The sequence below is a fragment of the Artemia franciscana genome, unplaced genomic scaffold, assembly GCF_032884065.1.
Source record: "Artemia franciscana unplaced genomic scaffold, ASM3288406v1 Scaffold_289, whole genome shotgun sequence".
Taxonomy (NCBI): Eukaryota; Metazoa; Arthropoda; class Branchiopoda; order Anostraca; family Artemiidae; genus Artemia; species Artemia franciscana.
Genome location: NW_027063627.1, coordinates 217,186 through 238,597, shown reverse-complemented (window position 1 = coordinate 238,597; position 21,412 = coordinate 217,186). Strand labels below are relative to the sequence as shown.

The 21,412-nt window shown below is 33.9% G+C and overlaps 1 protein-coding gene across 1 annotated transcript in view; it reads right to left on the bottom strand.

Moving 5' to 3' along the window:
• Positions 1 to 21,412, bottom strand: part of LOC136043051 (palmitoyltransferase ZDHHC14-like) — a 53,801-nt gene that overhangs the window by 20,501 nt on the left and 11,888 nt on the right. The window contains exons 3-4 of the mRNA XM_065727956.1: positions 14,204 to 14,364; positions 1,946 to 2,113 (exon numbers count right to left, since the gene is read on the bottom strand). Of these exons, the coding sequence (XP_065584028.1) occupies positions 1,946 to 2,113; positions 14,204 to 14,364 (329 nt within the window). The remainder of the gene's footprint in view (positions 1 to 1,945; positions 2,114 to 14,203; positions 14,365 to 21,412) is intronic.

The following is a 21,412-nucleotide window of genomic DNA, read 5'->3' as shown; positions in this document are numbered from 1 at the left end:
CAGAATTCCACTCCTTTCTCCTTCTTATATTCTTTTTACTTTGTCTGTTTGTTTTCCTTACCTTAACTGCCTTAATTCCCATCTCACCAAAAGCTGAAAATGCCATTAGACATTTAGATGAGGCAGATCTTCAATTTATCAGCAGATATGTTACTTTTCCTTTAACTCTGACCTTCTACTTGTTTCCCCGTTGTTCTCATTCTTGTGCTTCACTTTTCACGTTCTCTGTGCTCATGTTTTGCTTCTGACCCGCACAAGCTTGACTTCTGGCATCCTATGTTTTTGTATTGTCACATGTTTGTATCTATTTAGTAGAAAATATTACCTAAGAACAACACGCAAGACCAAGTGCAAGTTTGCCATGGAAACTGAAATTTTATTTTTTTAAAACCTTTCTACAGATTAAACGGAAGACCAATCACATTTTCTGCGATAAATATGTAAGTCAATCAAATAGCTAAATAGATAAATAGACAATAAACTCAGCTGGAAAAAAACATAGTGGTGTGATTTCATGTAAAGTTTTAAGAGGTGTTGGGATGCTGCGTAAACTTAAATATTTTTTTCCAACTAAAGTAATGCTTTCATTGTACCATTCGTTAGAATCGTCTTTATAAATTATGGATGTATGATATGGGCAAGTGATTTTTACACAAATTATAAAAGAGTACAGGTACAGCAAAATAAAGCTGTTCGTATTATGGGAAATTATGACCGAGGAACTGATAGTACGTTAAGTATATTTAAAAAGTTGAATTTACTAAATGTAGGTCAAATTAGAGATATGCAGATATGCATTTTTGTTTTTCAATGCTTGAATAATTTAGGACCTGAAGTTTTTAGAAGTTATATTAAACATAATTCGTTTTACCATCAGTATTTTACCCGACATGGAAATGATCTGATTAATGAGGTAAGGAATACAACGCGATCGGGGCATGTGACAAGACACATAAGCACGACAATTTGGAATGCATTCCCAGAGTATATAAGGGAGTCAGAGAGTCTCCCACAGCTTAAGCACCGGTTAAAAATACACTTTTTGAATGATAAATGATCAGGATGGTGAAGGGAAGCGTATTGAACGAGAGTGGGATATCCAGAATTTTTCAGGTCTGAGTAATTATTTGGAGTGGTGTATGTATATTTGTATGTGTATGTATATGTATACGTGTATATATATATATATATATATATATATATATATATATATATATATATATATATATATATATATATATATATATATATATATGTATATATATATATGCTAAAATCACCAATAACAAATCATCGAGCAATATATGTTTATTTGTATGTGTATGTGTATGTATATCTATTTATGTTTGTATATGTATATATATATTTATTATATGTGTATGTGTGTATATGTTTATATATACACTTTTTTTTCTTTTTCTTTTTCTTCTTCTTCTTTTTTTTGTGTATTTAATGGGTTAGTATTATTGATGATTAAAGTAACATGAATGTAGTCGCTATTACAGGCCAGAACGGCCTTTTTGTGACTAATTGATATGTGTATGATATAAAGGTTTTAAATAAATTTACCTACCTACCTAGATTAAACAGATGACCTCTACATCCAAAAAGATACAAAAACTATATCATCACTAGTGGTCAGTACGCCACTATTAAATTCATAATAACATTGAGTGTTACAGTACAAACAGTCTCTACAGTAATTCATAGCTCAAACTGTCTCTATTTGGAACATCGACCAGTGACTTCATAACAAAATGGCAATCAAATTGTGCGATATTCAGGTTAACTAGACCTTTTTCTGCCATAAAATTAATGGGTACTACATTTGACGTCATTCCAAAACTTTGCCAAAAAAGAAAATGCCAGATAATTATTCAAATGACAAAAAAAAAAAAAAAAAAAAAAAAAAAAAAAAAAAAAAAAAAAAAAAAAGTAGGCTTACCAACACAGTTATCACATATCGAACAATGAGAAGCTCTTGGAGGACGAAATATTCTACAAGTGTAGCAATACTTCAGCTTTATAACTTGCCCACACACAACTATTTCCTTAGCTCTCGGTGGGGGTCTGACAGGCGCTGAAAGTTGACAGTTTGAGCTGTTGGGAACCTCTGAAAGTAGATTAGTTGGCAATAAAAAAAAAACGATAAAAGGAGGAGAAAAAGAAAAAAATTTCTAACAGGTAAACCAAGATAAATCATGTAGATGATTTCGAAGACCTCACTGCGTTTCCATTACGGTAAATAAAAAGTTCAAATTGGGATAATTCTTTTTGATAGACAGTGATAAATTTCACAAAAATACTGGATATTCAGGTCACACAAGCAATGACCGTCATCAGTAGTAATACATTTTTTTAAGTACCAAAAATTTAGATTGAATTTTAGTGAAGGTGGCACAATACTCTTCTTCTTTCACTGTCGAAGAAAATGTTGTTGGTTGATAACATTTGCATGTTTCTTATGGGTTTTCATTTATTTATAAACTTCTTTGGTGAAATTATTCCCATAAATAAAAAGTTCAAATAGGGATAAATCCTTTTAACAGGCAGTGATAAATTTCACAAAAAAAAATACTAGATGTACGTTATGACGATGTACATGTGCGATGTTACAGTGGCAGGAACATACCTACAGATTATTTCTTCTTAGGAGGAGCAAAAAAAAAAAACGACGACTAAGCATATTTAACCTTGGCATTTTTTAGTATTTCCTATTGTTTTATAGTTTACATTCATGGTACCAAATCGCTACAGTTGGGTCATTAAAATCCTTGAATTAAATTCGATATACAATATAGAATTAACAGAAAAAACTTTCGAATTCCAAAATAATCCTGGTTACAGAAGACTAAAGAAACTAAATAACTTTAGCGAGTTCTGAAACTCTCAAAGCATAGAAAAGATGGTAAAATTTGACATTCTTTACAAGAGTCGCATAATTGGGACTCGAAATACTATTTGAAATTTCTGACTATTTGAGTCCTACAAAAGACAATGTATCACAAAGTTTTCTTTTCAGTTTTGCATGATCGCAAGTCTCGAGCTGAAGAATAATTAGAAGTGTAATTTTTCTTTTATCATAGAGCATGACATTAACCAGTGAAGTAGCTAAGGGACTTTTATTAATTATTATTGATACAATGAAATTTTTCGGAGAAGAAATGATAACTGGTGTCACTGAAAGCTAGAGTTGTTTATTTTTCTCCTCTGTCTAAACCGTGGCAATAACAAGGCTAAATCGATACATAGTTGCCTGGTTCCTCCTAGATGATAACTTATTTCTTTTTCTTACCACTTTCCGTCAACAGTTGCCTAATACAAAGTAATTGCTTAGAGTGTGGCTATAACGGCTAAAACCAAACATTTCGATCGGTGAAAGGGAAGCAAAGATCTTTCCTTTCTCATTATTTATCCTTTCAGAGTTTAGTTATCGAAAAAATTCCAAACTAGGGGGTGAAACCTCCTTGTTTTACCCCCCAAAGCTAAATTCGTAATCAAAATAAAATTAAGTCGTTTGGTTAGTTCTATTCATTCTTTTCCAATTTTCGTTGTCATTGTTTAGTTGAATACCTATGCAAGTTAGCTAGTGATGTAGATGATTGATTTCTTTTTGTAGTTTGAATTGTAATAAATTATTATCAAACAGTTCGTGGTAACGAACTGTAGTAAGGAGCGACCCGGCTCAATAGTAACCAAAACTCTAAAAAATGGAATTTTGATACCAATAGCTACATCAAAAGAATCGCATTTTAATGCTGGTTTTAAATATATAAGTTTCATCAAGTTTAGTCTTACCCATCAAAAGTTACGAGCCTGAGAAAATTTGCGTTATTTTAGAAAATAGGGGGAAACGCCCCCTAAAAGTCATAGAATCTTAACGAAAATCACACCATCAGATTCAGCGTATCAGATAACCCTACTGTAGAAGTTTCGAGCTCCTATCTACAAAAATGTGGAATTTTGCATTTTTTGCCAGAAGGCAGATCACGGATGCGTGTTTATTTGTTTTTTTGTTTTTTGTTTTTTTTTTTTTCCCAGGGGTGATCGTATCGACCCAGTTGTCCTAGAATGTTGCAAGAGGGCTCATTCTAACGGAAATGAAAAGTTCTAGTGCCCTTTTTAAGTGACCAAAAAAATTGGAGGGCACCTAGGCCCCCTCCCACGCTAATTATTTTCCCAAAGTCAACGGATCAAAATTCTGAGATAGCCATTTTATTCAGCGTAGTCGAAAAACCTTATAACTATGTCTTTGGGGACGACTTACTCCCCCACAGTCCCAGTGGGAGGGGCAACAAGTTACAAACTTTGACCTGTGCTTACATATAGTAATGGTTATTGGGAAGTATACAGGCGTTTTCAGGAGGATTTTTTTGGTTTGGGGGAGGGGTTGAGAAGAGGGGGATATGCTGGGGGAACTTTCGTTCGAGAATTTGTAATGGGAGAAGAAAATTTCCATGAAGGGAGAGCAGGATTTACTAGCATTATTAAAAAAAAAACAATTAAAAAATAAAAGTGAAAAAGCTTTTTCAGCTGGAAGTAAGGAACAGCAATAAAACTGAAAACAAACAGAAATTATTACCCATATGAGGGGCTCACCTCCTTCTAATACCTCGCTCTTTACGCTAAAGTATTTTCGGTAATTTCAACTACTTATTCTACGGCTTTTGTGATTCAGGGGGTCATTCTTAATGAATTGGGATAAAATTTAAGCTTTAGTGTAAAGAGCGAGGTACTGACGATGGGGCGAATCCCCTCATGTATGTAATAAAAACATGAGAATACAAAAGTTCTTTACGTAAGCTAATTTATAAGTTACGTAAATCTTTTACCAATAAAAAGATTCGTAAAAAATTAAAAGTTCTAGTTGCCTTTTTAATTAACCAAAAAATCGGGGGGCAACTAGGCTTCGTCCCCCGCTCTTTTTTTCTCAAAATCATTCGATCAAAATTATGAGAAAGCTATTGAGCCAAAAAAAAAAAATATGCAAATTTCGTTTTGATCATTCCTCTGCGGAGAGCCAAAATCAAAACATGCATTGATTCAAAAACGTTCAGAAATTAAATAAAAAAAACAAGTTTTTTCAACTGAAAGTAAGGAGTGACATCAAAACTTAAAACGCACAGAAATTACTTCGTATATGAAAGAGGCTGCTTCCTCATCAACGCCCCGCTCTTTACGCTAAAGTTTTTTACTGTTTTAGAAAGAAGAATTGAGAGAAAGAGTCAAACTTTAGCGTAAAGAGCGGGGCGTTGATGAGGAAGCAGCCTCTTTCATATACGAAGTAATTTCTGTGCGTTTTAAGTTTTGATGTCACTCCTTACTTTCAGTTGAAAAAACTTGTTTTTTTTATTTAATTTCTGATCTACTGTAAAAGTTACCTTTGAATAAGACTTACTTCTTATTTGAAAAATTGATTTTTCTAGAACTGTGCTCTTATGGTTACATCCATTTTTTAAAGTTATTATACAATCCTTTATATTACACAAAATTAACATGTATTATAGTATGATCCAAAATCATTTGAATAATCCTGCAGAAGAGAATGTTAAAATACCTTCATAAAAACAAGAAGCTTGTAAAAATTGAGACTTGTGTTTCAGAGCTAGTGATACATGGAAACTATCAAAGCTAGCTGACATCATTTTCTATGCCAAGTAATACCCAATAACTCTCGAATGGGCTGAGCTCACGTGTGGTGCTCCAAAAGACACAAAAGTTGCAGCACTATTGTTTTTAGCAGTTGCTAAATTTGTCCTTTCTTAGTTTGAGGACAGGTTTCAGTACGTAGACGACTTATCAGTTCTTCTGAAATATCTCATTGAAAACTCCGAGGCAGTTGCCCAATTCAGTGATGCAATAATGAGCAACTTTAAAGACCAATGTACTATCATCAGCCATCAAATCAACAAAGGAAAAACCAAAATCCTTCGTTTTAATCCTCTTAAGAGGGACTTTGTCATTCTTCCTCCACCATATCCTAGTGTATCTTGGGCTATAATTCTAGGTGACTTATTTAGCGTTGACTGGTCGTTTAGTACGCCTGTTGTTACAATTACTATAAAAGCAAATGGTGCGATGTGTACCTCTCAAAATCATTCGATCAAAATTATGAGAAAGCCATTTAGCCAAAAAAAAAAAAAAAAAAAAAAAAAAAAAAAAAAAAAAAAATGCAAATTTCGTTTTAATTATTCCTCTGCGGAAAGCCAAAATCAAAACATGCATTGATTCAAAAACGTTCAGAAATTAAATAAAAAAACAAGTTTTTTTAACTGAAAGTAAGGAGCGACATTAAAACTTAAAACGAACAGAAATTACTTCGTATATGAAAGAGGCTGCTTCCTCATCAACGCCCCGCTCTTTACGCTAAAGTTTGACTCTGTCTCTCAATTCTTCTTTTTAAAACAGTAAAAAACTTTAGCGTAAAGAGCGGGGCGTTGATGAGGAAGCAGCCTCTTTCATATACGAAGTAATTTCTGTTCGTTTTAAGTTTTAATGTCGCTCCTTACTTTCAGTTAAAAAAACTTGTTTTTTTTATTTAATTTCTGAACGTTTTTGAATCAATGCATGTTTTGATTTTGGCTTTCCACAGAGGAATAATTAAAACGAAATTTGCATTTTTTTTTTGGGTAAATGGCTTTCTCATAATTTTGATCGAATGATTTTGAGAAAAAAAGAGCGGGGGAGGAAGCCTAGTTGCCCTCCGATTTTTTGGTCAATTAAAAAGGCAACTAGAACTTTTAATTTTTTACGAATATTTTTATTAGTAAAAGATTTACGTAACTTATAAATTAGCTTACGTAAAGAACTTTTGTATTCTCATATTTTTATTACATATATGAGGGGGTTCGCCCCCTCGTCAGAACCTCGCTCTTTACACTAAATCTTAAATTTTGTCCCAATTCATTAAGAATGACCCCAGAATCACAAAAGCCGTAGAATAAATAGTTGAAACCACTAAAAATACTTTAACGTAAAGAGCGAGGTATTAGGAGGAGGTGAGCCCCTCAAATGGGTAATAATTTCTGTTTGTTTTAAGTTTTAATGCTGTTCCTTACTTCCAGCTGAAAGAACTTTTTCATATTTATTTTTTCATTGTGTTTTTAAATAATGCTAGTAAATCCTGCGCTCCCTTCATGGAGATTTTCTTCCCCCATGACAAATTATCGATGGAAAGTTCCCCCAGCATATCCCCCTCTTCTCAACCCCTCCCCTAACCAAAAAAATCCTCCTGAAAACGCCTGTACACTTCCCAATAACCATTACTATATGTAAGCATTGGTCAAAGTTTGTAACTTGTTGCCCCTCCCACGGGGACTGTGGGGGGAGTAAGTCGTCCCCAAAGGCATAGTTATAAGGTTTTTCGACTACGCTGAATAAAATGGCTATCTCAGAATTTTGATCCGTTGACTTTGGTAAAATAATTAGCGTGGGAGCGGGCCTAAGTGCCCTCCAATTTTTTTGGTCACTTAAAAAGGGCACTAGAACTTTTCGTTTCCGTTAGAATGAGCCCTCTTGCAACATTCTAGGACAACTGGGTCGATACGATCACCCCTGGGAAAAAAAAAACAAAAAAAAAAAACAAAAAAACAAATAAACACGCATCCGTGATCTGCCTTCTGGCAAAAAATACAAAATTCCACATTTTTGTAGATAGGAGCTTGAAACTTCTACAGTAGGGTTCTCTGATACGCTGAATCTGATGGTGTGATTTTCGTTAAGATTCTATGACTTTTAGGGGACGTTTCCCCCTATTTTCTAAAATAATGCAAATTTTCTCAGGCTCGTAACTTTTGATGGGTAAGACTAAACGTGATGAAACTTATATATTTAAAATCAGCATTAAAATGCGATTCTTTTGATGTAGGTATTGGTATCAAAATTCCATTTTTTAGAGTTTTGGTTACTATTGAGCTGGGTCGCTCCTTACTACAGTTCGTTACCACGAACTGTTTGATACGTCGTTTAGATTTTTCTCTGTCCCAACAACTTATATTACATGTATCTGAACAATTCTCGAGTATGCTTGCCCTGTCTGGGGCACTCAAGTCAACAGTACAAGTTACCTAAGCGGTCAACTTGAGTCACTTCAAAAAACAGCCTTTAAAGTTATTCTTTCAGACACGTATGTGAGTCATGAATGGGCGTTACGTGTCCTACAACTACCGTCCCTTCACGAACGTCGTTAGGATTTGATCTGCAAATTTGGCCAATTTTTTCTGAGCAGTGAAAAACGTAGAAGGATTCTACCACCAGTTATGAGGAATAAAATAAACACAAGGTCAGCTAACAAAATGAGACAGGAATTGCCTACGCCAAGAACAAACAGTTTCACCAATTCGTTCGTTCCTTTTTTAATTTCACTGTTTAATAAGATATAGTCTCGCGTTTTTCTTGTTTTCGCTGTAAGTACTAGCCTCATTTAGTTGGAATTTTTATTCTAAACTATGGTTACTTGTATACATAAAACTATTCTATCAAACAGTTCGTGGTAACGAACTGTAGTAAGGAGCGACCCGGCTCAATAGTAACCGAAACTTTAAAAAAAGGAATTTTGATACCAATAGTTACATCAAAAGAACTGCATTTTAATGCTGATTTTAAATATATAAGTTTCATCAAGTTTATTCTCACCCATCAAAAGTTATGAGCCTAAGAAAATTTGCCTTCTTTTAGAAAATAGGGGGAAACACACCTTAAAAGTCATAGAATCTTAACGAAAATGACACCATCAGATTCAGCATATCAGAGAAACCTACAGTAGAAGTTTCAAGCTCATATCTATAAAAATGTGAAATTTTGTATTTTTTACCACAAGACAGGTCACGGTTGCGTGTTTATTTGTTTTTTTTTCCCAGAGGTGATCATATCGACCCACTGGTCCTAGAATGTCGCGAGAGGGCTCATTCTAACGAAAATTACAAGTTCTAGTGCCCTTTTTAAGTGACCAAAAATTGGAGGGCACCTAGGCCACTCCCACGCTCATTTTTTCCCAAAGTCACCGGATCAAAATTCTGAGATGGCCATTTTATTCAGCATAGTCAAAAAACCTATAAACTATGTCTTTGGACACGACTTACTCCCCCACAGTCCCCGTGAGAGGGGCTGCAAGTTACAAACTTTGACCAGTGTTTACACATAGTAATGGTTATTGGGATTGAACAGATACTTTCAGGGGGATATTTTTGGTTGGGGGATGGGTTGAGGGGAGGGGCTATGAGGGGAAACTTTCAATGGAGGAATTTGTCATGGGAGAAGAGAATTTCCATGAAGGGGGCGCAGGATTTTTTTGGATTTTTTTAAAGAGCAATGAAAAAATAAATATGGAAAAGTTTATTCAACTGAAAGTAAGGAGCAGCATTAAAACTTAAAACGAACTGAAATTATTACCCATATGAGGGGTTCACCTCCTCCTAATGCTTCAATCTTTACACTAAAGTAATTTTATTCATTTAAACTATTTAATCTACGGCCTTTGTGACTCAGGGGTCATTCTTAAGGAATTGGGACAAAATTTAAGCTTTAGTGAAAAGAGGGAGGTATTGACGAGGGGGCGAACCCCCTCGTATAGGTAACAAAACATAGAACGCATGTTGTTTATGTTGAACGCATGAATTTAGAAGTTCGCTAAGTAAGTTAATTCGTAAGTTACGTATAGGAGGTTTTTAAAACCAAAAAATAGGAGGGTAACTAGGCCTACTCCCCCGCTCCTTTTTTTTTAAATCGTCCGATCGAAACTATGAGAAAGTCATTTAGCCAAAAGAATAAATTACTATGCAAATTTCAATTTAATCATTCATGTACAGAGAGCCAAGATCAAACTGTACATTAATTCAAAAACGTTCAGAAAATAAATTAAAAAAACAAGTTTTTTAACTGAAAGTATGGAGCGACATTAACACTTAAAACGAACAGTAATTACTCGTATATAAAAGGGGTTGTTCCCTCCTCAACGCCCCGCATTTTACGCTAAAGTTATTTAATGTTTTAAAAAGTAGGGTTGAGAGAAAGAGTCAAACTTTAGCGTAAAGAGCGGTGCGTTGAGGATGGAATAGCCCCTTTCATATACGAGTAATTGCTGTTCGTTTTAAGTTTTAATGTCGCTCCATACTTTCAGTTAAAAAAACTTGTTTTTTTTTTATTATTTAATTCTATAAGAGACTAGATGCACGGCAAGGCAGTCTATACATGTACAAGTATTTCAATCCCATCCCTTAACCGACAATATCTTAAACCATCAATAATATTCATTATTTGTGGCCACAGTGATGCAAAAACAGCACTTTTTTTTCTAGAAACTATTACAAACTGAAATTTTTATTTTACTTTCTCCCGAACAACTTGAGGGTGAATTTGGCTTATTGCACCTTGGGCTTGCGACGCCTATTTTGTACATGTCAATAAGATAATTTTTCCATTTGATGATGCGTAAAACTAGTTTTTGTTGCAATTATTCTAATTAAGCCATTTTTATTGTAATTTTTACAGTGCTATAGCTTCCCTGCAAGGAAGTGACCAGGATGGAGGATACTACGATATATTCACATAACTTTATGTGTACACATTTTTAGCTTGACAATATGAACTCTAATTATCAGAGGGAGAGCCAAGAGGGAGCGCATTCGTCTGTGTCATAACAATACCTGACAGGCACGGATCTTTACGGCAAATGTATTAAATGAAATGCAGATTGGGCAGCGCAATAGCGGTGCCTAAGTAAAAAGCGATGTGGACACAATGTATTATTTTTTTTTTCGTTTTCTTTTAGACCAAGGTACTTCGTATCGAAGGAGTTTTCGTAGAAACTTCGAAAAGGGCTAATTCAATTGGAAATTGAAAGGACCAGTGCCCTTTTCAATAGTCGAAAGTGATTGGAGGGCAACTAATTCCCCTCCCATGCCCACCGTTTCCCCATGACAAATCCCCCCACGGCCCTCAGGGAAAGGGTTGTAAGCTATGCCCTGGGGGCATTCAAGGTTTATATAGAAAGGGTGATCTATAAACTTCGGAGGGGGCTCTTTGGATTGATAATCAGAAGTCTAAGTGCCCTTTCTGAGATTTAGAATGACCTGAGGTTGGATACCCCTCCCCCCAATAAACCTCGTATTTTCCCAAGATGCATCTGACATAAATATTGAGACGGTCATTTGTTGTCGCAAAAACTTCAAAAAGAGCACAATCCATTGAAAATTGAAAGAGCTAGTGCCCTTTTTAATAGTCAAAAGTGATTGGAGGACAACTATCCTCCATCCCATGCACACCATTTCCCCAAAAAGATCCAATCAAAATTTTAAGATATCCATTTTGTTCACCGTAATTAAAAGGTCCGGAAATTATGTCTTTAAGAATGACAACCCTCCCCCCTATCCACAGCCCTCAGGCCAAGGGCTATAACTTATGTTCCGGGGGCATATAAAGTATATATAGAAAGGGTGATCGTAAAAACTCCGGAATGGGCTCGTTTGAATTGAAATCAGATGTTCTAATGCCCTTTTTAAAATTCAGTGATCGGAGGGTGGATGCCCCCCCCCCCACAATTCGTATTTTCTCGAAACGCATCAGAAAAGAAATTTGAGATGGCCATTTGTTGTCGTAGAAACTTCAAAAAAAGCTCATGCGATTGGAAATTGAAAGGGCCATTGCTCTCTTTAATAGTCGAGAGCGAACACAATTTCAACAATAGTCGAGAGTGAACTTTACTGAAAACAAAATAAGTTTAAAATGTTTTCACCTTTCTTACTCTCATAAATGAAAAATTACCAAAACGCCAAGGACAAAATGGCAGTATATGTCAATTAAACTGACAATCCACGGTCATTTATTTGTTTGTTTGTTTTTGTTTTTTTTTCAGTAAAGCACAAATTGTGTTCTGGTCTTGAGAAGGCATAGGGGTTATCAGCCATGCTCATGTTAATTTTTGCTCGTTTTGAGTTTGATTCGGCTGCTTATTTTAATTTCTGTTCGTTTTTAGTTTGATTTATTTATTGATAGCGATTTGTGGTAGTTTTACGCTTTGAAGATTACTTGACCTTGTTTTTGCTCATTCTTGGCTTAATAGAGCTCTTTACATTTCTTTGAAAAACGTGTCTTGTGGAAAGTTTTTAAATCAATAAACAGAAAAAAGCGATGTTTTAAATGAATATAAAGAGAGACATCACAAATTAAAACGAACAAAAACTGTCCCATACATGAGGGGAAGGGCTCTAAGCCCACCGAATCATGACTCCTTATTCAAGTATTTAACTAGTACTTTCTTAAAAGCATTTTATAATGCAAAAAATATAGCCAGTTTCCAAAAAAAAAACAAAAAAAAAAAAAAAAAAACAGTTTTTCCAAACTGAACCGTGAAAAACAATATGTGGAAACTAATTTGGTAAATTCGATAATGTTTTTCACATTTAAAATTCAAAGATTTTGCATAAACCTCCAAATAAATTATTTAAAATCTTGAAGTTTTTCATTACGCAATATTTCATTCTTATCCTCTGCTCAGTAGTCTAATTGTTTATTTTGTATCTGCCGCTAGCCAAACTAGCAAAGAGTGAAACAAGAGTGGTTTCAATATTGTTATTATAACATTTGAATGTGTAAAGTCTTCATTTCTTTTTATTGGTTTCTGAAGTGAAACAATAACTTTAACATTTGTACTTTATATGATTCAAGTCAAACAACAAAAGTGAAATTCTTGGAATAAATATTTGATAAGGATAAATATGGCAAAATAGAAAAATTGGCCTTTCAAAAATATACTCTTATAGGTAGATTAATAACTAATAATTTGAAGGGTTGAATAATTTTAATAATACACAAGTTAATGCCTAGCTTAAGTTTGGGCTATTCCATGATACATATACTTCTTTTTAATTCCTGTTTGCTAACAGGTTGTAAGGGTTAGCCTATATTTACTCATCCAATCACTGGATTTTTAACCAGCTTACCATTAATGGCTGCACTTTCCTACTGCTACACCAATTGGGAAAGTTATACTTTCCAGAGCTCCATAGTGGAACATTTTTCACCCATTTTCTGGTGATTTTTAACACACCTTTTTAATTTTTTAAGTTGGCTAGAGCTTGTAAAATAAAGAAAGAAAGAAGATCTTTGTCATTAAAAATTAAACTCCCCAGTTTTTCTAATTTTTTAAAACGTTTATGGTTCTGTAGGCTTTCACTTAACCAATTTAAAAAATTAGTTTTAATTTTGTGCCCTTGGTTTAGCAGATATATAACAATACTCTGACAATGAAGGGTTCATTTAGATGCATTTTCTTTACACACAAGAATAGAATTATATGTGCCACTCCTTCCTCTTCATAACTCAACTAAAGTAACACAACTGACCTGAAACCCTTGTCATTAGCCAGACTTGGTGTGCCGCAAGTTTCATTTTAAAGGACTTCTACAACATAAAGCGAACCTAGGTTTCTTTCATATACCCCCGTAAATACAAGACAGAAATACTTTTGAATATAGACCAATTTTAATCATAGCTGTACAAAGGTCTAACCCTTAGGAGGGAGTGGGAAGTCAAAACGCAAAATAGAAAATTTTTAGCCCCCCCCCACCGTGTTTTTTGAACAGTAGGCATTTATCCACCCCACGCCATATATAGATATGCCACAAGTGATGCACACGGTGTGTACAGATTCTACATAAAATCGGAATTATTTTTTTCGAAAAGACACTGAAAAATTACGTCAAATTTGAAAACAGACATAAAAGATTTTGGTAAATTGCTGTTACACCCAGAACTTTTTCAGAAGGAAAATTTGCCACCAAAGTTGAATATGGAAATAAAATATTTTGGTAAATTACTTTTGCATTACTTTTTCAGAGGGAATTTTTTTTCAGAAGGGTTCATTGAATTCCTTCTTGCCAATTACAGACAGAATACGACGTTATTGAGATAGATCCTATATGTACAGACTATCTATTATGCATTAATTCAATACATATTGTCAAAACTCGAGAAAAATAACTTTTGGCATTTACATTTCATAGCTCTGATGATGCTATGATCATTCTTTCTTTGACTATACCTGCCCCCCTCTCGCCATTCTGAGGATTGTGATGTTCAATCCTGATCGTTTTCAAACTTTTAATAGCCCCATAAGCCTCTTCATAACTTCTGAAAGTCGTAGTACACTGAAGATTCCAAGCATCCCATCTCTTTAATTAAAAGTGTTCTTATAATTCAATTTTACCTATTTGCCTCTCAATAAAGGCTGCTTCATCACCCATAGCTCTTGGGATAATCCCAGGATCCATACAACTAGTCCGAAACAAAGAAGATAAGACGAATATAAACATTGCTCCAGCGATAACTGGGATTACAGGAGAAAGATGAACTGTGAGGTAAGGGCAGCTGAAATAAAAGAAAAAGGTTAATCGATTAACGCATAAGATATAACAAAAAATTGGAGACATACCTGCAATACGATATTATTTTATTTATACAATTTAAATTATCTGTCACGTTATTAATTACTTTGCAATGTCGAATAAAGTAACTAAACTTTACATAATCAGTTATTCTGAAGTTGCAAAAAGTTTCTTTCATTCTGCGAAAAACTGCGTGATGAAAGCGTTATTCCATTTCCACTGGATAAAAAAGTGAATTCCTATCAATAATTGAAGCCAATTTTTTATGGGTATACTAAACATATGAAACTTCGAACAATTGTTCGGGAGACCAACAAGGAATTGATAATTTTGAAGATAGCACAGGTAAAATATCAATCACAAGTGATAAATGTATATGTTTAAGCTTCATAAACTTTTCTCATGGCGACACTTCAGTAGCATTTAACAACTCTATCCAAGACCGGCATGATTTGTCTAGAATCAGAAATAACATTGGATGATTTCCCTGATTCTTAGAACTATCCCACTATCAGATTTCACTGTTCCAGAAAATATAATTAATTCAAGTTTCCATATACCATTCAAACGTACTCGTAAACTGGAAGGATTCCAATTGAAAATGACCGCATTCGATATTTCTTAATAATTGCTACTTTATCAATAAACATCTGAATACCCTCCAAATCTTCGTAAAATTTTAATTTCCGAAAGAATTATTGTTTTTCCATATAGAAAGAAAATAAATGTTTACTCTGTTCTGTCGAGTGAAACTCAACATAAACAATTTTTTGCAGGACATTAAACTGATCAATGTTTTCATGCAATGATCATTCCTGATCAGATAATATTTACGGCCTGCTTAAAAAAAAAAAAAAAAAAAAAAAAAAAAAAAAAAAAAAAAAAAAAAAAAAAAAAAAAAAAAAAAAAAAAATCAGGTTTGTCTGTTTAAAGCATTCGAAACTTTAATGTGTCCAAAATTTAGTGCTTCTCCCTATTTTACGATGTTCTTTTTATGATTTGTTACGATTTTCTTCAATAGAAATTATTTTAATAAAAGTTTGGGTTCTGAAAAGCAATTTCAACAGATCAAGCTATTTTTTTTCAAACAAATTCCGTGAACGATGCTCTGGGCCAAGGGTGGAAAGTTGCATCGGTCTTTTCTTTTTTTTTAACATTTTGAAAGCTTTTGATGCACTAGACCAGGGATAACTCTTGGGGAAGCTGAGGAATTATGGTTTTCTTAGCGTGTTTTTTCCGTCCGTTGGAATCTTTTCTTCAAGATCGAAAACAGTTTGTCAGTACCGGAGAAAACAAAGCGCAAGTTAAAATTGTCGAATTCGGTGTTCCTCAAGGGTCAGTTTCGGGGTCCCTACTGTTTCTTACATACATTGATGACCCGCGAAATGCTATCAAAAGACTGTCTTCTGATTTAAAATGTTGTGAAATCGGAACATCGAAAACTATTTCACCTTATTTTGCTGAAGACACGCACCTTACTGTAGATACAAAATTAAGGAATTGCTCATACAGAATCTTCAGACTGGCATGCTAAACATTCAAAAGTAGATATAAGCTAACCATATCAGCTAAGCCACACCAAAGCTTTTTTTGTAATTTACGGGAGAAGTAGCAATTATCACCCTTGGATTGATAAAATACAGATTCATGAAGATATTTTGCCTCGAGAAGTTTCAACTAAGTATCTAGGGATGATTGTGAACAAGTGCCTTAGCTTTAGGGAACACATTCCAGGTGTTAGTAGCAAGTTGGTATGATGAGGTACCTGAAGCACTTTTTCCCATAAGATACTAGGAGATTGCTTCACTTTTCTTTCGTTTATCCATATCTTCTATGTAGTTGCCTTGCATAGTCAAGTACATTTTTAACTCACCTTCGTCGGCTTAGAAGTCTACAAAATAATTCTGTAGGTGTTCTAACAAGAGCTAACCATGATATGAACATTCGATATAGATATGATGAGGCTAATATATCACTGATTGCTGGTCTATTCAATGTTTTGAATATATATATATATATATATATATATATATATATATATATATATATATATATATATATATATATATATATATATATATATATATATGCACGTTACCACCTGAGTATTTTAGTAAAATGTTTACACGTGATGTTATTTTCAATAATTACCTGACTAGAGCATCGCTACTAGTTCGGCAACCTCAGGTTATTACAAAGTAATCATTTCTCCTCAGATGTGGGGACCTTTACTTCAGGCTGTTTCGACAGTTAATTAGCTATATAAATTTTGCAGTGAACTGAAAGGGCGTTGTTTCTCTACATAAGAATTTTAATCCCTGCTGGGCGAATTCTCTCTCGAGTGATCATGATATATTATTTGCGGTTTTTCCGGAGGGGGACGAGGATACAGAGTAGATGAATGAGTTTCTACTTTGTGTCTCAAAAATCCAGCTAGGTCGTGATTATCTATTATATATCCAGATATTGTATTTCTATTTACTTCTTTTTTTTGGGGGGGGGGGGAGTAAGGATGACTGGTAGGGATTGTGCATGTAGGGTTTGGTAAAGGGTTGATACCCATACAAGTTTGTAAACTTAGGATGTGTCGCTAATGTGTTTCTCTCTTGCATTAAAACCCTTTTCTTCTCTTCTTCTCTTCTCTTAAATATACTGGCGAAACTAAGACATTGCTTTACCTCAGCTGCAAGTTTAGTTTTGATACTTGCTTAGAAAATAGACGAATTTCATATTTCTAACTAAAATTGATACATACTTCACATAACTAAGTTCGTTACAAGTTTGTAAACTTAGAGTGTGTTGCTAATGTGTTTCTCTCTTGTAATAAAACCCTTTTCTTTTCTTCTTCTCTTCTCTTAAATATACCGGCAAAACAAAGACGTTGCTTTACCTCAGCTGCAAGTTTAGTTTTAATACTTGCTTAGAAAATAGACGAATTTCATATTTCTAACTAAAATTGATACATGCTTCACATAGCTAAGTTCGTTAAAAAAACATGAAGTGAGCTTGGCTATACCATAATATGATAATATAGCCGTGCCTTCCTTCTAGCCTGTTTAGGCGAAGATATCGGTGCTTTTCACTTTTCTGGTAGCTCCAGTCTCTAATGACACTTTTCAAACTCAAATTAGGCACATATGAAGCAGTTTTTGTTTTTCAGGAAATGTCAAATTTGGGAAACAAAAAGCTGTTTTCAATCGGTAAACTTTGCCTGAGAGAGCCATTATGAAGGCATGGCTTAAAGGACAGAGAAGACCTTTTAACCAACTTCAACACAACTTACTATTTCAAGCAAAAGTAGTTGGAGTATGTTAGTAAGTAATCGTCTGTTGGAAGACTCAAATATATTTTTAATACAAAGAACATAGAAATTCTAAAAGCTGGCATCAGATAACTTATTTGTGGTGTAGGAAAAGTGTGGTGTAGTTGTGGTGTAGATTTGTAAAGGTGTAGCATAAATGGCAGACAGTAGCAACGGCAATCAAAGGGATAAAATTAACCCTTGACTGGGCTGCCCACTTAATTCAACAATCTGTCTTGGCTTTTTTCTACAATTGGCCATGACTTCCACTTTTCCCACAACTATTTCCTCTTTTTTAAATTCAAAAATCAACGGATTTAAAATCCTTTAAGCTGTTTTCAATCGGTAAACTTTGCCTGAGAGAGCCATTATGAAGGCATGGCTTAAAGGACAGAGAAGACCTTTTAACCAACTTCAACACAACTTACTATTTCAAGCAAAAGTAGTTGGAGTATGTTAGTAAGTAATCGTCTGTTGGAAGACTCAAATATATTTTTAATACAAAGAACATAGAAATTCTAAAAGCTGGCATCAGATAACTTATTTGTGGTAATTGCAATTCGCAGTAAATTTGTCTTTCTTTAATTATTTATGGTTCACTTTTATCTCATGTTTCATTAATTTATTCACGGCATTTTGGTTTGTTAAAGTTATAATTTCTTTTGAGAATTATCTTCTCTTCGTTTCAAGTTTTTATATGGCTTTTCGTTTTTAACTGGAAAACATATTCTACACTTAACTTCTGTTTGTTTTTAATTAACTTTAGCTTTATTACATGCTAATTGAAGTAACATTTCAAGCGAGGATGATTTCCCCGAACAATTGTTGCCCTAAAGAATACAGGTTTAAAAATTGGTCTTATATTTTTTATTCTCAGCGGAGCCAACAATAAGAAAAGTCGTGTATTCGGCAAACATTAGGATTGAAAAACATAAGCACTATTGATATTTAAAAAGTTCAGTATAAATTTTTTTCGTAATGTACAAGATGTTAATAATACTAATTTAATTCAGTTAATAATACTTCTGTGTTGATTTTGGCTTCAGTACCAAAATAAAACGAGATGTGTGTTCAGTCAAATACTTTTGTTCTTCTTAATTGATCTTTTTGTATTATACCCTTTTCAATCTACCTAGGCTTTTAAATCCTAGATTTCTAACGACTTTACTTTCTAGCTTTTTAAAAAAATAAAAAAAAATTTCAGGATACTTGTTTTGATTTTCTATGGTCAAAAATCAAACAAATTAGCAGGTAAAAATAACCAGAAAAAGCAAATAAGATTGCCAATATGCATGGCAGCAGTGTCTCTTTTTTATTATAACTGAATCACACCCTTTGTCTTTCCTCAGATGTTACCCCAATGCTTACAAAGGTCATAAGAAAATGACTGCGCCTCAATAGTAGGGTAAGTATAAGCATATTCAATGATGAAAAAGCAGTGGACTTTACTTTATCTTTTAAGTTGCTTAAGATTTACTTTAACGGTATTCAAATGCGCATAAACATCCAGACAAGCGTCCAGAGTGGCCTCACCACTGCCATAATTTTTTTTGACATTGGTAAATTTTTCGGTATACGTCAGAATTGCGATTGAAGTGATTCAAAAAAAAAACTCTAAAAATCACGAATTTATTCAGTAGATTTTGCAAGGATTTTCCTGCGACTATTCAACTTTTAGGATGACTAAGACCAGATGCTATATAGTATTTATCACTGTTCTTTTTTGATTCCTATTTTACAAAAAAGGCCCTTAATCGTAACAGTCAAACGATACGTTTTCCTTTAATCCACTGGATTATTGACATTTTCAGAAAATTTTCTTATACTATTCCTATACACCTTTTCCATTTCTGTCCATAATTTAAGATAGAAATGCATTATTTTTTTGACAGGAACTTTTCTAATAGGCTAGTCTATAGGAATTGAAACAAAAATATGAACAAATCACAAAACATGTACAAACAAAAACTTTCAGAGATACTCTCCGGAGCCACCCTTTTTCAACTGTAGAAAAAATGAGATGAATATCTTAAAAAAAAAATAGGAATCAGTGATGTTCAAAATAGATTCTTCGGGAAACCACAAGGCTAAATATTACCACAAAACATGGGACATAGCACCTTAAACCGCGTGGATTCACAGATGAAACAAACAGTTCTGCCAAGGAAAGACAGTTCTGCCAGGGTCGTTATATTTTTTGCCCATAATTGTCTGTTTTGTCAGCAAACCCAACCACTTCAGCTAATCCGGGCTTATATTTCGTAGAACGTGCATTTTTCAACGAAAGCGTTATTTATTTATTTTTTTTAGTCAGTGATAGATTATTTTTATGTTAAATAACAGTTAAAATATTTCTAAAAATACCCTTTTCCATACTTGCTATTCAAAATCAAGATTCTGGGTGCAGTACCGTTTTCAATATACCTTAAAATTGTCAAAGGAGGAAGGGGGGGTCTCAAGCTGCTTGGCTCATGATTAAAACTCATTGCTTTATGATTTCTTGCAAATCCCCTTTTTTCAACAACTAAAACTGTCGCAACATGTAAAAAATTTGACTGGCATAGGCCCAAGTACTTGAATTTATACCTACTAAAGTTTGGGTAACCTGGGGCTTTGTTGCTCCTCATGATGTAAGAATCTCAAAAATACTTCCAGCCTACGGTTTTTATCTATATCTCTTGTTCAGATCTCAGCCACATCAAAGTAAATTCAGTAGAAGCATGTTTCCCTAATTAAATTAGTTGAAGTAAGTTCTTCATTGTTCTTATCTTGTGAATTTGTTAAAACAGAGAATAGTAACTCCAATGCTATCAAATTGGCAAAATAGATAACAATAGTTCTACTAGCCATGGTGAATATAATAGTACGTTCTAGATTTATAGTCTAAACCCAAAGGCAAAATTTAGAAATCTTAAGAAAAGTAGATTGTACTTTAGTACATTATAAATTTACTCTTTTGTAAAACAAGTGTTCGCTAACTTTTCGTTCAGCTTCGTAAAAATATTTTTATTAATATGTCCACCTTAGATTAAACACTACTCAACGATTTTTTCCAAAGTTAATCGTTCTATACATGAACGCTTTTCCTTTTTGCTAGGAAAAATGTTACCACACCGTATAAGGCAGTAATATGTTTTCAATTGTAATCAATTGATAAGTCATCTATCTTGAAGGGAATTTAAGGGTTGAAATTCTAATATCGATTGATTTTGAAGGTATTAATGTTTCAAATTTGGCTCCAAATTCGAAAATTGCCAGAAATGATTTCACATCTTCAGCTGTTTTTCCATATGGTTTGTTTCGAGTTCGTTGGTGCCTAGTTCATTTTTATGCAGTCATGCCACTTTAATTTGATCAAATAGGAAAAGCAGCTTCACGCATCTCATAGACCCATAACGGCTTCTCCACTTAGTAAGCTCTTGAAATATCAACTTCTGGCTTATGCTACTAAGCCTGCCCCAAATGATGATAGTAAGTTCGGCTTCAAATCTCAGCTATGTTGTCAACATGCTTACAGAGCAAGGCCTACTTTCCTAAAAGATGCCCATGAGAGTCACCACCAACTTTTTTTTATACCAACGTTAAATTTGTCGAAGACATTGGATTGTGTAAGTTACACCGGAACCTGGACTTCTTCAAGTCAACTGTATAATTCATATCCTAGTTCATAATTCATGTCCTACATTTCAGATATTCCCATTCCCATTCTCACACTCGCTTAAAGTAAAAT